Source organism: Lontra canadensis, unplaced genomic scaffold (genome assembly GCF_010015895.1).
Source record: "Lontra canadensis isolate GAN:19392208 unplaced genomic scaffold, GSC_riverotter_1.0 scaffold86, whole genome shotgun sequence".
NCBI lineage: Eukaryota > Metazoa > Chordata > Mammalia > Carnivora > Mustelidae > Lontra > Lontra canadensis.
Window position 1 is genome coordinate 5,297,506 of NW_022631080.1, and position 16,969 is coordinate 5,314,474.

Consider the following 16,969-nt stretch of genomic DNA (forward strand, 5'->3'; position numbering starts at 1 on the left):
TTATTTTTGCAAGAGAGAGAGAGAGAACGAGCATGAGTGGGATGGGGGCAGAGGGAGAGGCAAACTCTCCGCTGAGCAGGGTGTTTGATACAGGACTCTATCCCAGCACCCTAAGATCATGACCTGAGCCGAAGGCAGGCACTTAACTGACTGAGCCACCGAGGCGCCAGTTGATGTTTAACATTTTAAGAAAGTGCCAAACTGTTTCACAAAGTAACTGTAACAATTTAAAATCTTATCAGCAGTGAATGAGGGTTCCAGTTTCTCTACATCTTGCTCTTTTTGTAATTTTTAAAATTCTAGCTATCCTAGGGAGTATGAAGTAGTAGGTCATTGTAGTTACTCTTTGCATTTCCCTGATGCTAAAGATGTTGAGTACCTTTACATGTGCTTATTGTCAGTTTGTACGTCATTTTTGGAGAAAGGTCTGTTTGAATCATTTGTTGATTTTAAAATTTGGCGGTCTTTTTATTTTTGAGTTTTCATTGTTCTTCATGTAGTCTGAATAAAATTATTTTATTACATATGCAATTTGAAAATATTTCACTCTGAGATCTCTCTTTTCAACTAATGGAAGATAGCTCAGTTTTGATGAGGTCTAATTTATCCAATTCTTCTTTTGTTACTTTGGCTTTTCAGAGTTTTATATATATATACATACATATATATATATATGTATGTATATATATATTTATATGTATGTATATATATATATTTTTTAGATTTTATTTATTTATTAGAGAGAGAGCATGAACAGGGGGAGGGGTAGAGGGTGAGGGAAAAGCACATTCCCCGCTGAGCAGGGAGCCTGATGAGGGGTTTGATTCTAGGACCTTGAGATCATGATCTGTGCCAAAGTCAGATTTCTTAACAACTTAACCACCCATGGACCCCTTCAGCATTATATCTATGAAAACATTACATAACCTGAGGTCATGGTGAATTATTATGATGTTTCCTCCTAAAGTCATGTAATTTTACCTCTTACATTTAAGTCTATAGCTTATTTTGAGTTATTTTTTTTAATGTGGTGTAAGGTAGGACTCCATCCTCATTCTTTTGCACAGGTATATTTACTTGTCCCAGTGTCATTTATTGAAAAGAATATTGTTTCCTCATTGAATTGTCTTGGTACCCTTATTCAAAAATCAATTGGCCATAAACAGAAGTGTTCATTTCTTTTACCATTGTCTTAGAGAATGTCTTGGGAAGTATTCATGTGCATACATATTAACAGAAAGATATTTATATAACGATAGATATTAATTCTTCCCAAAATGTTTAGTAGATGTCACCAATGAGTACATTTGGGTTTTGGCTGTTATATGTGAAAAGTTTTTTGATTGCTGCTTCAGTTCACTGAAATGTTTACATGTTTAGATTAATTTTTTAAATTAAATTTTTAATTAAAAATTTAAAACTGAATTTTGGATGTTTTGTCCCTTATTTCTTCAAGCAGTGTTTCCCCCTCTCCATCTCTTCTCCATCCCAGGGGTTCTTATTTTGCATATATTAGTGTTCTTCATGATGCCCTATAGATTTCTGAGGCTCTGTTTATTTTTCATTCTTTTTTCTTTCTTTTTTGGAAAACAAGTTTATTAACGTGTGTATTTCATGTATACATATATAGTTTATGTATACATGGGAGATAACTCAGGGGAAAATGAATAAGTCTCAGAGGTGGCTTAGAATTCAGGCTTAAATACCATCTTCAGCCAAAGATAAATCAAAGCCTTCTTTCTTTCTATTCCTTAGACTGAATAAATTCAACTGACATTTTTTCATTTTGGCTGAATCTTTGTTTAGCTAGTTCAAATCTGTTGAATCCCTCTAGTGAATTTTTCATTTTTCATTTCAGTCGTCGTTATTTTTCAATTCTATAACACACACACACACACACACACACACACATACATTTTTTAGGTATGTTCATATGTATATATGTCCAATGCTTGAACTTTCTCAGGGAGTTTCTGTTGACAAATTTTTGTGTGTGTGTATGGATCATTTATTATTAACTTAGGATTTTTTTCAGTTATATTGGTGAGATCTTGACGTTGTTCTTTGGGCTATCCTGTAGCCTAAATGTAGCATCTGCCATTTTCTTCTAGCAGGCATTAGAAACAGATTATACTTTGCTTCTGTCCTTTTCTTTCCTTGTAATCTGACTGTGATAAGCCTCTTATCCCAAGCCATGGTCGGGGGGGCTTTATGTCGCATTCTGTTTTTTTTTTTCTTTGCCTTATAGATGCATCCTTTGCCATAAATATCACCTAAAGTAGGGTAGATCTACATTACTCCACAGGGCTAGACCACCAAGCAAGGCTGCCTTACACTGTCAGTTTTAGTGAGGTGGTTTTTACTTTTCACTTCCCCTTTCTTATCTCTTCCTTGGACTGCCACAAGGACGGTGGCTGGGGCTGTGATAGAATATGTGACCCATACTGAGCTCAAAGCAAATCTCCAATCCCATCTGAATCCAAACCACTGTTCTTGAATCTAATTTAGGTGGTTAGACTCTAACTTTCCTTGAATAAGATTGTTCTCAGTTCTCATGAAAATAGCCTCAGGGTTTCACGACCCAGGGGGCACATTCCCAACTTGAGAATCTCTGCTGCATAAAAAAAATAGAGTTTTTCTGGTAATGAGCTTCAGGAAGTGAGGGTATTGACAACAACTTTAAGCAGACTGAAGCAAAGGAACAGCAGGAAGATGCTTGGAAACACATCTTTTTCTCCTTTTTGAGGAACTCTATACTGGTATTTGTCATTAATTTAAAGCATCTGCTTCAATATCTTTATAGTTCATATGCCATAACTAAAGAATCACACCAAATGCCATTTCCAGGCTATTTTTTTCTATTTAAAAGGGTGTTACAATAGCTTACCTGTCATTCTTCTTAATTATTCTTACTTAAAAAGCAACATCAGAATTTCAGTGTCTGGTATGCTGTTTGGGCCTATCCAGATTCCCATTACTGGCTTTTTCCATCCATCTCTCAGTTGTGGGTATTGGCTTCTGACAGGTTATATCTGTCCCTTTCTCTAGAAGGTTCTCCTTGACGGAAGGAAGATGCTCCATGAAGAGGTGTCTAGGAGGGTAAGCTTTACCAGCTCTACTACCTCAGCTGGTCCAACTACCTCTCCCTCAGCCGGGCCAACCTCTGGTGACTTCCCATCCCATAGCTGCCTGTGGAATCAGTCTGAATCTGGATTTTAAAACCACTACTTTTCATATCTTCTTGCCCTCTGTTTTGCTTCTGCCTTTACCTACAGGTTCTTCCTGAGGGCATGCCTTCTGTAAATCACTTGCCTGAGAATCTTTGGGATGGTACTGTTTTACATATCTAGAACAAATGTGGCAATCGAAAGAAAATACCAAGAACTAGCAATGTTATCAACAGAAAAGGCATGATAAGAACCTATTATGGCTTTTATGCTTTTTAGAGTTCATTCAGCTGTATATTTTCTCAGTAATATGCTATTAGCACTGTGTTGCCTTAGCTCAGTGTCCTGGTACATCTATTAGCATGACATCTTTTTTTTTTTTCCAGTGAGGCATTTTATGATCATTTTAGTTTTATGTGCAAGAAATAGTACGTAGAGTACTGTGATTGATAGATTTGAAAAATGTTTCATCTTTTATTATCTCTGTTTAGAACTCTGAAAATATAATAGAAAAATCACATATACTCCTCATTCTGAAGCTTATTTTGTAAAAGTAATTAGGTTTCATTATGTATTTCTTTGTATTTCTTCTCAGTTTCTATTATGTAGTCCTGAAAGAAATTATAGGAAAGCCAGTCTAGCTAAAGCCACCGGATGTATTTCTGTATAGAGCTTCTCCTTTACGCCTATATCAACATTTTTATCTAGATGAAGTAAAATAGATAATCTAGGAGGAAATAATTAGTATTCCATTTGGCTTTTCCTTCAGTATGGAGCTAAGCCTAAGCAGTCAAGTCTATTAGTTGCCCTCTTAGGATTTCAACCTTACTCTTAAGAAAAACATGTCTGTAACACATTTATATAACTTACATCTCAGATGAGAGAGAAGACCCACCTGAGCTTAGAAAAATATGTTACTGAATCTCTAGTAGTCTTAGGTTACACAGGGAATGCCCTTCTCCATGACCCCAGAAACATTTACCAGGTGTGATATCCAGAAATATATATAAGCTCAAAATTGCCCATTCAAAATTCAGAATTCAGTAAGTCCTAATTAAAACCTTGTCTAGGGGCGCCTGGGTGGCTCAGCAGGTTAAAGCTTCTGGCTTCGGCTCAGGTCATGATCCCAGGGTTCCGGGATCAAGCCCCGCATTGGGCTCTCTGTTCAGCAGGGATCCTGCTTCCTCCTCTCTCTCTCTCTCTCTCTCTCTCTCTGCCTGCCTCTCTGGCTACTTGTTATCTCTGTCTGTCAAATAAATAAATAAAATCTTAAAAAAAAAAAACAAAAAAAAACACCCTTGCCTAACTTCAGAAGTAATGAACTTGACTTTCATTCCCCCCAAATAATTTTTATAATATCAGATTTATTAAATGAAACCATCATTTTGATGAAGTTTTAGAACATAGATGAGGTTTGGTGGGGTGAGGTCCGGAGCCAATGACCAAGAAAGAATTCTTGAGACATCTTTGGTGCAAAATGGTGGTTCATTAAAGCACTAGGGACAGGACCCCTGGGGAGGAAGAGCTGCTGCCCTGGGGTTGTGAGGGATGGCAGGTTATATACCCAGGGGTTGGGGGAAGTAAGGAAAAGGGAGGTTTCAATAGAACTTTCATATGCTAAAGAGGACCTACAAAGATACCTGATACCAGAGGCCTTGCCATTGCCTAGGTTGTTTTGCCCTCTAGCAAGGTATTAACATTAAGATGGGTGGGAAATTCCTAAAGAATGTCACATATGTCCCACCCAGGAGTGGGGGTGGGGGGGGAGGTTGCAAGGTGTCAGCCTTTTGCTTTGTCCTCAGCGAGCCTTCTGTTCCCTCATCAATTTCTCTATAGATTTACAGGTTTGGGTTTTTTGTTTGTTTGTTTGTTTTTTATTTACAGTGTTTTTAAACTCAAAAATTCTACTATAATTCATTTTCTCAGCTCAGGATATGGATATAGTCTCTCATGTTTTCACATAGTTTTTCCAGGGCTCATCTGTCATTGTTAGTAGGATGTCATTAATTCACTTCCTTCTCCAGCCACCTCTCCTCACACTGTATGAACAAGTAAAAGACTGGACCAAGTGAAGGCAGCCAGCACAGAGAAATCTAGTGGGTATGATTAGTTCGCTGATTCCATTGTTTTTGTGTATGGTTCACAATGTGTCACCATCGAACATGCATCATAGAGAACTCATCAAATGCTCTCGTGATACTGTTGGTGGCCCTGATCTGTGCCAGGTCATTCCAGTGTCCTGTTTTTGAATTCTAAGATTACCTTGAGTTTATACTCACCAGAACATATTTTCCTCTCTAGGAGACATTGTTTGGCATTTGAGTCTAAGAGGGCATTGGCAGCTTGCTGGGATGGGACCTGTTGTCTGGGACTAGCCTGCATCCCCACATGCTGAGCCCTTTTCTCCAACACAGACTACCTTTCCTCATAGTGAGTTGCCACATGGGAATTTCCTTTTTCTTTTTTTTTTTTTAAAGATTTTATTTATTTATTTGACAGACAGAGATCACAAGTAGGCAGAGAGGCAGGCAGAGAGAGAGGGGGAAGCAGGCTCCAGAGAGCCTGATGCGGGGCTCGATCCTAGAACCCTGGGATCATAACCTGAGCTGGAGGCAGAGGCTTTAACCCACTGAGCCACCCAGGCGCCCCTTCCTGTCTTTCTCTACCAGGTGAAATTAGCCAGCTGGTCAACCCTGGTAGCTTTCCATAAACTTAAAAATCTGGGAGGAACAACATTTCTTTCTTCTCGGCACACTCATTTCTCAGTACTAGTCCCCTGAGATACTTGTGGCAACTATCTGACCTCATGTTCACACTGCATATGGTAAAGGGATGGGCAGCTCCTGTTAAGGCACAGAAAACAATAATAAAAAAAAAAGTCCTGTTCCACTGTTTCTTCCAGGTATAGGTATTTTCCAATAATAATGAAAATTTGCTTTAAGGATACCTGCTCTATTTACAGGCATGTGCACTTTAGAATATTTTTGATTCAGTGACACTTCGTTACATGTTTTAAGTTCTGTGGCAGGATAATTCCAGTTTCTGGGTAATCTATCTTCCGCTGAGCTGTAACTTCATAGCACATTTTGATATTTAATAAGGTTTAAACTAAGTACAAGTTTTTTGTATATGTGAAAAAATCTAAGATACTTTTAAAATTGTTTTTTATTAGATCATCCTAGTAAATACACAGCTGATGTTCCCATTCATCTAAATGATAATCCAGTTTGCTATCGAATGTTATGTTTGGTCGGAGAGGTGAAATCACCCATGTTGTTGTTTGACCCTCCGTTCATATTTTTCACTCCTGTTCCTCTGGGTGTAACAACTGTGATGGATATCAACATTTTACCTCAAAACTATTTCAGGTAAATGCTTAATGTGAATTTACCACATTTTGATTATGTGCTTTTCTGTTTATTTCTTTGTTACGTGAGTTTTTAGCAATGACTTGTTCCTATAGTTGGAATGAACTGTTAGAGTATTTAACTGTTGGGGCGCCTGGGTGGTTCAGTGGGTTAAAGCCTCTGCCTTCGGCTCAGGTCATGATCCCAGGGTCCTGGGATCGAGCCTGGAGTCGGGCTCTCTGCTCAGCGGGGAGCCTGCTTCCTCCTCTCTCTCTCTCTCTGCCTGCCTCTCTGGCTACTGGTGATCTCTGTCTGTCAAATAAATAAATAAAATTTAAAAAACAAAGAATATTTAACTGTTCATTTAACTTAAAAATTCTTAAACCCCACTTAATTATTTCACAATTAGTCATTTTATTTTCTTGTAAAAAATTTTGATACATCTCTCTTTGTGGTACGAAAAGCAAGCTTCCTATTTCTGTGTGACAAACTACCACAAACTTAGTGCCATAAAACATCAGTTTGTTCTCTCATCGTTTCTTTGTGTCAGGAGTCCAGGTTCGTTTAGCTGCATCCACTGCTTATGGTCTCAGTAGGGAAAAGTCAAGGTGCAGACTATAGCAACTGTCTGATCTGAGGCTCAGTCCTCCTGCAGTCTTTCTGGTTGTTGGCAGGACTGATACATTTAGTTGTAGAACTAAGGTATCATTTTCTTGCTCGCTGTTGGCTGAGACCACTCTCAGCTCTTAGAGGCCACCCTCAAATCCTAACCATGTCATTCCTCCACCCATCATGGGACTTTACTCATTGAAAGCCAGAAGTGTACCATATGTCAGACTTCTCTGACCTCCAGCCCTTCTTTTAAGATCTTACTTAATTAGGTCTAATCCACCCATGATAATCTCCCTTTTGCTTTACTTGAATTCATTTAACTTGGGATATCAATTACGTATGGAAAGTCCCTTTACCATGGCTGTATAACACAGCTGATTCACCAAAGTGGTATCATATTTACACATTCTGCCACCCAAGGGGTGAGAATTATGCAGAGTTTGGGTGTACACTAAGGCTCTTGGGAACAATCTCAGAGTTCTGCCTATCACATGTACATAGTATAGCAGAATGCAGTCTGTTTTCATTTTTAAAAAAATTTATCAACAGCCCAAACCCTAAGAGCATATTGCCCTAGATACATTATGTACCCTTGCATTACAAAACAAGTAAATTATGTGTGTGTTTAATTAATTAATTAGGTAATTAATTAATTACTGGCATCTGAGGAATATGGGAGGTTTCCAAAGGGTTCAAATCAAACTAGACCAAATCAGTACATATTTATAAGCAGAAACCAGAGTAGGAGTGGTGTGCTATAATAATCTGCGAAATGTAGGCTTGTTCTTAAAACCTGAGGCAACTTCTTCAAGGTAGGAAAATAATCTCAAATTCCTGGATTAACCCGGTGACACTGGAGGAGGCTAAAATAGTTCATGTGAGTAAATCCTTCCACCTTTCAGAAGAAGCAAGCAAATCTTTTCTAGACCAGTGGTTCTTAAATGTTGGTGTATATCAGCATCACCTGAGACGCTTTATAAAACAAAAGTTGTTGCTTCCCATCCCCAGAATTTATGATTCAGGAAGCCTGGAATGGTATGTAATAATTTGTATTTCTAGGAAGTTTCCAGATGATGCTTACACTGCTGATGCATGGACCACACTTTGTGAACCTCTCTTCTAAATGAAGCCGTCCTCAGTTTTGGCTCATATTTCAGTTTCCACAATTGCTGTCAACCAGACATGAGTGTAGTATAGTATTGCAAAACTTATAAGGAGGGAAGATACCATCATTTAGAGTTACATTTAGAGTACAAACAACCATCTTGAAATTTACTTATTTATTTTTTAAAGATTTTATTTATTTATTTGACAGAGATCACAGGTAGGCAGAGAGGCAGGCAGAGTAAGAGGAGGAAGCAGGCTCCTCGATGAGCAGCAGAGAGCCCGATGTGTGGCTTGATCCCAGGACCCTGGGATCATGACCTGAGCCCAAGGCAGAGGCTTTAAACCACTGAGCCACCCAGGCGCCCCCCATCTTGAAATTTAGACTCTTAAGTCATTTAGATATTGGAATTATCAGACACAGAATATAAATAATTTTGTAAAATAAGATCACATTATAAAAATTAGTAATTAACATGGAAGTATATAACACAGACTTGGAAATGAACCAAATATAACTTACAGGAATTTTTAAACAAAGTATGTAGGGTAAATTTTTAAGGATATCCACAAAACCTAAGATTGTATATAACTATACAAACACTATAGAAACCAACAGAATCATGGTTAATTTTGTAAGAGAGAAAAAGAGATGCATACTTTAAAAAGCAAGAAAAAACTGAAACAAAAATGATGGCAAAAACTCTTAAGTAGTTGAGTAAGACCATTAAATGTAAATAAGTTACTCTGACTAGTTAAAAGATGGAGAATGTTAGAGTAAATAAGAAAAAAAAAATACAACTGTCTGTTAAAAGAAGTATATGTGAAACATAAGGACAAGAAAGAGTGAAGTAAAGCAGGGTTTCTCAACTTCAGAACTGTTGACATTTTGGGAAAGATGCTTTTTTTTTCACTGGAGGCTAATTTGTACATAGTAGGATGTTTAGCAGCCTCCCTGGTCTTTAACTAATAGCATCCTCCCCCAGTTATGACAGAAAAAAAATTGTCTCCACGCATTGCTACATGTCCCCTGGGATGCAGAACCACTCCCAGTTGAGAACCACCAAACTGAAATGTTAGGAGCAGTTACAGCAGAATAACCATAAGAAACTTGGATAACAGTATTAATTTTACATGTGATAACCTTATTTAAGAGGTAAAATGTATTTTTAATATTAAAAATACATTAATTTTAAAAGGTGCAGCTCACCTGGAAACTATCAGAATTCTAAAATTGTATGCACAACTAAAGTATATAAACCCCAAATTAAAATAATACAGGGAAATTGACTAGTCCTTCATCACTGTAGGATGTTTCAACACATATCTCAATTATTGATAAGTCCAAAAGACAAAAATACATGTATTGATAAAGAAAACTTGGAAATGGTGTTTTAAAAGCCTAATTCATTTAATACTAATATTATTAAAATACTAAAAGTCGTATTAAAAATAGTGCTATAAAGTACCACACCCTGCAGTTACAGAGTAGACATTTTTCTCAACCATATAGGAGGTATTTACAAAAATTGAGAGTGTATCATTCTATAATTCAAATTTAACAATATTTTTTTAAAAAGATGATTTATTTTGTTGAGAACATGAGTAGGATAGGGGGTAAACAGAGGGAGATGGAGAAAGAATCCCAAGCAGACTCCCCACTGAGCATGGAGCTTGACTCAGGGCTCAATCCCACAATCCTGAGATCATGACCTGGGCTGAAACCAGGAGTTGGATGCTTAACCAAATGTGTCACCCAGGTGCCCCTCAAATGTAACACATTTTTAAAAATTGACATCATATATATACAATGTTTTCTGATAATAATTATAATTTTAAAATCATTAAAATATTAACAGATCTGCCATACATTTGGAACTTTAAAAAACTCATTTTGTTTTTTTAATTTAATTTTAGAGAGAGAGAGATTGCACGCATGCGCACACACACGTGATTTGGGGAGGGGCAGAGGGAAAATCTCAAGCAGAGTCTGACAGAGGGGCTCAATCTCATGACCCTGTGATCATAACCTGAGCCAAAATCAGGAGTCGGACACTCAACTGGCTGAGCCAGCCAGGGCCCCCTAGAAGAATGTACTATGGGGAATCAAAGAAGATATAATACTGAATTCTGCAAATAAATAATAATTAAAGTACCATGCATCAAAACATGATAACATTCCCTGATATAAATAGTGTTTGAGTATTAAATTTGAGAACTTATCTTGAAACACATAGTCACTTCTGTTGTTTTCTTTAGACAATTAGGCCTGCATCTGTGTTGAGTTAACTCCATCTGTTATATTAAATTCCAGTGGTTAAGCAATAAACGAATAAATACACTTACGGAATGCAGGAAAAATGGTACTTAGATGAAGATGTGTAGTCTTAAATGCTGATAGTAGATAAAAAATGATTAGAAGTTTCAAGTGTTCAGCTTAATAATAATAGATTAAACCTAAGGGATGTAGAATGTAGATAAAATGAAAAAGTAGAAATTAAAGGAATAGAAAGCAAGTGTATAGAAGATAGGCTCACTGAACCCAAAAGTTGGTTCTTTGAAAAACTAATATAGTGGGTACTGATACAGTGATACTGATAAGGAACAAAAAGACAGAAGATACAACTAAATAGTATTAAGAATAATGGGGCATATTATATATCCAGTGGAGAAAAATGAGATAATGAAAATACTATGAGGAAATTTATTCCAGCACATTTGAAAACTTAAATGAAATGGGATGTTTGTAGAATAAATGTAATCTTTTTTTTTTTAAGATTTTATTTATTTATTTGTCAGAGATCACAGGTAGGCAGAGAGGCAGGCAGAGAGAGAGAGGGAAGCAGGCTCCCTGCTGAGCAGAGAGCCCGTTGTGGGGCTCAATTCCAGGACCCTGGGATCATGACCTGAGCCAAAGGCAGAGGTTTTACCCCACTGAGCCACCCAGGCACCCCTGTAGAAAAAATATAATTTAGTAAAACCATACTGGTAATACATAGAAAGTTGAAAGACTTTGAATCAATATTTAAAATCTCCTTACAAGGAAAATAACCATCTTCTGATATTTTTATGGGCAAGTTTTACTAAACTTGCAAGAAACTGGTTTCTCAAACCTTGTAGAAATTCTAGACAAGAGAAAAAGATATGATGTACTCTATTTTTTGAAGTCAAAATATTATTATAAAATCAGATAATTACAGTATGAGAAAAATAAATTATGGGCCAATCTCTTTTATGACTATAGATGCAATAATCCTTAGTGAATTAAACTATATATACTTATTAATATAATGTATATTACATATATAATACAAATCTCTTAATAAATCATGACATCCCAGTGGTTATACCCCAGTGTTATAAGATTTGGCTAATGTTAGAAAACCTAAAATACCTTTGTATTTCATCTCCCACATTTACAAATTAAAGAGAATAATGACATGATCATTTCCATAGTTGCAGAAGAAAAGCATTTGGTAAAATTCCAAAACCATTTATGATAAAACTCTTAATATCAGGAATAAAGGAGATATCCCTTAAATTGTTAAAATTTTCTATCATGTATCTAGAAGAGACATTACCATGGCTACTGGAACATAAATTAATTCCATTTAAATAAAAAAGAAAAGGCAAGGATGCCTATTATCACTGCCTCTCTAATACATTTTCCTGAAAAACATAGTCCATGCATGAAATTAAGAGAAAATATGTAAGGATTAGATGATTTTACATATAGGAAATTAAAAGAATCTACAGGTAAAATTTTAAAGCTATGAAGGTCGTTCATCAAAATAGACACATATAGGTTCACTATTTAAAATACATAGCCCTGGGGTGCCTGGGTGGCTCAGTTGGTTAAGCCTCCAACTCTTGATCTCAGCTTAGGTCTTGAATTTTCAGGGTCGTGAGATCGAGCCTCACATTGGGCTCTGCACTCAACATCGAGTCTGCTTGGCACTGTCTCTCCCTCTCCCTCTGCCACTCCCCCCATTCTCCTGCTCTCCCCTGCCCCCCCTCAAATAAATAAATAAATCTTTTTGAAAAAAAAGAAAAAGAATAGCCAAGCCATTCCTGAAGAAGAATAAGATAAGAAGGGCTTGCCTTACCAAATATCGAGATTAAACCAATATGGTAGTGGTGTGCCAATAGATAAAAATGATCAAAGGAATAGAATAAAGAGACTTGCAGAAAGCCCATATATGAATAGGTAGTGAATATTTGATAAAAATGGTATTGACAGTCTGTGGAGAAAACGGGATACTATCCAGTAAATGGTGCTGAAACAATTGATTATCTGTGTGGAATATTTCAAACTGGATTTCTGTTTCACACAATACACAAAGATCCATTACAAATGGATTGATGTCTTAAATGTGAAAGGAAGAAATTTAAAAAATATTTTGGGAAACAATTTCAACATCTGTGGGAGGAGAAGAATTTCTTAAATAGGACTTGAAATCATGCTAAGAATAAAATAAATGACTGATAAATTTAGTTAGAAACATATCAAATCACTCAAAAGAAATGTTGACAAAAAAACTCCTGATAAGTACTTCACAGAAGAGGATTCATAAATGGGTAATGAACATCTGAAAGCATATAACTGACCTTTTTGTAGATTTGGAAATGAAAATTGGAGACTAAAATAAGCATTTTGCCTGTCATAGGTAGATAAACATTAAGAAGTCAGGTCCTATTCACAATGTCAATGAGTTAGGACCACACTGGATAATAATACGCAAAGTGTAATATCGTCATATTTCACAGCCCAGTAATTCCACTTCACAGTATATGCAAGAAAAACTCTTGCATGCATGTATTATATGTTTGAAATTATTTCATAGTAGCATTATTCAGAACAGCAAAACCTGGGAACTGCACAAATGTCCTGTGGCCGGTAAAAGGATTATAATTTGTGATATATGTGTACGTGAATCTAGCTATAGCTGTGAAGTGGATGAACCTCAGCTCATGAGACAACTCAGAGCTCTTAGAAACAAACTATTGAGGTAAAATTTTTTTTGAAACTCAAGAAAGACTCTGTATATTGATATCCTTTATATAAAACAACAAAAAAGGAAAGCCAAAGTTACTTTACTTTATTAATTAGCCAAACTAATTTTTATTTAGAAATATAAGCCTATCTATAAAGATGTAGATATATAGAGTGGCTAGTTGACATGCTAAAGTGATACAAAATGTGAGGGTTTGTGCACCAGTGTAAATTGCCTGTAAGCATTATTTTCATCAACTTCTAGATCATGTAGCTACCCCAGAGCTTCTTCATTCAGTCTCTTATTTTATAGTTAAGTATTCTGAGGTCCAGTGAAAAAAGTTCCAAGTGTGATGTGATGGTTGAAAATAAATGGGTATCATTCAAGTTGTGGAGCCCAAAGCAGCCTCTAGTTTCTAACATTTGGCCTGCAAGATATGATGTGTGCTTATGTATACTTTAGAGCTTGCTCTGAATGCAATTTGGTGACAGGAGTGTAGTTTCTCAACATTAACTGGACAACTTTAGGTTTCCCAGTTCTTTCAAGACCCTATCTTATAAGCAGATACTAGTCTTTGTCACTTAAACAGAAAATAGAAGTGGCTTGAATTATATTGTGCTAAAAAGTTTTTTTTTTTAATCAAGAAACATTGTCTAATAAGTGGATTAATGGTTTACTCTTTCAAATTTTGAATGAATGTATAAAGATATCAATTTTAAAATGATCTCAAGTCAAAATTTGGATCTTGAAAAATACGGTATAATGAAAGGAACATGTAATAGGGACTGTAGACATGATATAACCCAGTCTTCTCATTGTATGCACAATAAGACCAACAGCATTAATAACTTACCAAATGACACATAGCTACCTTATTAACAACAAAATTGGATGCAAACCTGATTTGTAAATTACATTTTTAATTTTTTATTCAACGAACCATATCAGTTTAAGTAATTGGAGTTGATATCTCTCTTTACTTTTTTTAGCTAATTAGATGAATGATCTTCATTGTAATTAACGTAGTAGGGAAATATGATTCCCATTTGATAACACTTCTTATTTGTTATAGGAGCCTACACATATAATCAAATTTTAAAAGTAATATGGCTAAATATTTACTGATGACTAAAAGTTATCAAGTGTAGATTTAAAGGTTAATTCTACATACTGTGGTATTAGAAATCATGAACACTTTAGATTGGCTAAATAAATTATAGGTATATAATGAAATATGTGAAGATTAAGCAGAATTTTTTAGTTGTAATGATTAGAAACTATTCGTGACATGTATAGAAGTGCTTAATAGTATCCACATTAAAATTTTTTGTGTGTGTATATGCATCTCTGAGTATTATATTTAGTCTATATGCATTAAAGCTTTAGCTATCAAATTGGTAAGTTTTGGTAAATTTTTTAAAGGATATATTCAAGGACAATACTAGTTATATCATGGCTATTGATAAAAACACGTATTTAGTCAGGTGTTTTAATCCTCTTTTTTAATTCATAGAGGTCAGAAGGAAGTTTGGATCATCTTATGTGGTCACATTAATATATTATCGTTCTTACCTATATTGTGACAAAATAAGAGATGATGCAAAAATATTTTTAATAATTGGGCATATTATTGCAAATATTTCTTGCTTAATTTTTCCAATGATTCAAAAACCAGAGGAAGACACATTTAAATCCAGTTACTTGCATGTATTTTGAGGTTTTTTTTTTATTTCAAACAGAGATTCAACGTTATGTGTCCAGATTCCCACAGCAAGACTTTTTGATGGTGATGAGGTTCATCCTCTTTCTGTGACGTTGCCAAAAGGCAGAGTCATCAGAGGGTCTCCCAGTGGAATGAATGCAGCACTCACCTGCCACCTCAGCTTCAGATCAAATAAACCTGTGTCATTTTTCACTGATATTCTTTTCTATGATAACAGAAATAACTGGTAAGATATTCTTTTGTATCTGACAGTGAAGAATGATAAGTTTATGTTTTACACTATTGTGAAATATTGAAAGGAGTGACATCTGAAATAATGACTTTGGACATGACATTCTACATTAAAGTTCCAAATGTAGCATTGCTCCTGTGAGAAACAGCTTGAAAGTGGTTAGCAGCATATCCTGCAGCTAGGCTGTGTGGGTTTGAATCCTGGCTCTCTTAACTGTGGTGAAGTTATCTTCTGAGAGCCTTTCCATTTTCTCTGCCGTAAAATGGGGGTAATAACAGAACCTATCTCCTCTGTAATTATGGGAAATTCCCTGAGTGAGTAATCATTGAATAACTGGACAGGAACTGGAACCAAGGAAATGTAAAATAAGTATTAAATGAAAATGAGAAATATCAGTATAACGAGTTTCCGAACAATGCAATTTTGTTGCATGTTGCTTTAGCAGACTCGGGGAGATTCAAATATACCCTGGTAAAAACATGTTTCTGGATTTCGTAGCTTGTAGGATCAGAAATTCCACTTTTAGTTACACCCTGAGATGATTTGATTCCCCAGGTTGTAAGAGGCTAATGGGTCAAGCAATATAATTTGTTAAAAACGTTTGTAGTGAAAAGTAGCATTAGAGAGAATTGTACACTAAAGATGAGAGTCAGTGTATGTATTCAGTGTGATCATTTATTGACTTGTAGGGGGGTTGTTACTATTTGGTATATTCGTAGTCAAAGGATTGATTTCTGTGTTATGAATTAGAAGGGGAGATAGATGCTATTGAAATGTTGCATGCAGAGCAGAGTGTGGCCGTATCTAGGACACAGCTCATGGAGTTCTCCAGAACTCCACTTTCTGTGTCTCTTGCATATATAGGTGGATAAAATCATCTAAGTTATACCACTTGGACTCCCGTTTTTCTCTTTTGATGCTAATGGTCTGTCTTTTGTTGATATTTAAAAACAAATTTTTAATGGTTTTGCTTTAGGCTCCTATCAAGCGCTGAACTCTGTGCCTCTGTCCTGGGAGACACTCTGTCTTTCTGTACAGTACCAACCTTGTTCATGAAAGTTTCACTTTACTGCACTCCAGTCCACAAATTCACACTTAGCCCAAAGCACTATGTAAGGTGGACCTGTGAACTCACCTGTAAAAACCATGAATAATTTATCCATGAGTGTCTTAAAGCTAATGAAGCCTTAGACCACATTAACAGGGTAAGGAAGGCAATAGTTTGACTCAATACTAAGTGGACAAGATTGCTTCTGGGACAAAGGTACAAACGCCTCTTACAGAAGCACGAATAGACTTGACTGTGCTAGTGTTCACTTTTGGTCAGCAAATAGGACAGTAAGGAGACCCGAAAACAGCCTCTAAAGGAGGGGTTGCTATATTTGATTATCTTTTTTTATCTTTTCTTTTTGTTGTGTGTTTCCTTTTGGCCTTGAGACTGGTTTCTCTTACCTGGATTTCCCCACCATTCTTACCTTACTTTCTGCTAAGCTCCATTTCAACCTTCTGCAAGTTTGAGATAAACAGAGCTTTTAGAAGTAATTTAGAAACATTGAAAACCATGGATGGGCTACAAAAGGCTCTCCCATGCACCCAGATGAACAAGAATCATACGCACTCCAAGGAACTTTAGTTCTGGTAAATCCCTTTACTGATGCATTCATTGTTAACTCCTTATCTAGTTTCCCATAGAACATATGACCAGGTCTTCTGTCCCTTCTCAGCTCCACAGCTGTCTTTGCCTTTCTTTCTGTAGACTTTCCACCTTTGATGGTATTGAGATAAATGAA

The 16,969-nt window shown here is 36.1% G+C and overlaps 1 protein-coding gene across 1 annotated transcript in view; it reads left to right on the forward strand.

Moving 5' to 3' along the window:
- Positions 1-16,969, forward strand: part of CFAP47 (cilia and flagella associated protein 47) — a 509,602-nt gene that overhangs the window by 121,434 nt on the left and 371,199 nt on the right. The window contains exons 25-26 of the mRNA XM_032883134.1: positions 6,340-6,535; positions 14,964-15,173. Coding sequence (XP_032739025.1) covers positions 6,340-6,535; positions 14,964-15,173 — 406 coding nt within the window. The remainder of the gene's footprint in view (positions 1-6,339; positions 6,536-14,963; positions 15,174-16,969) is intronic.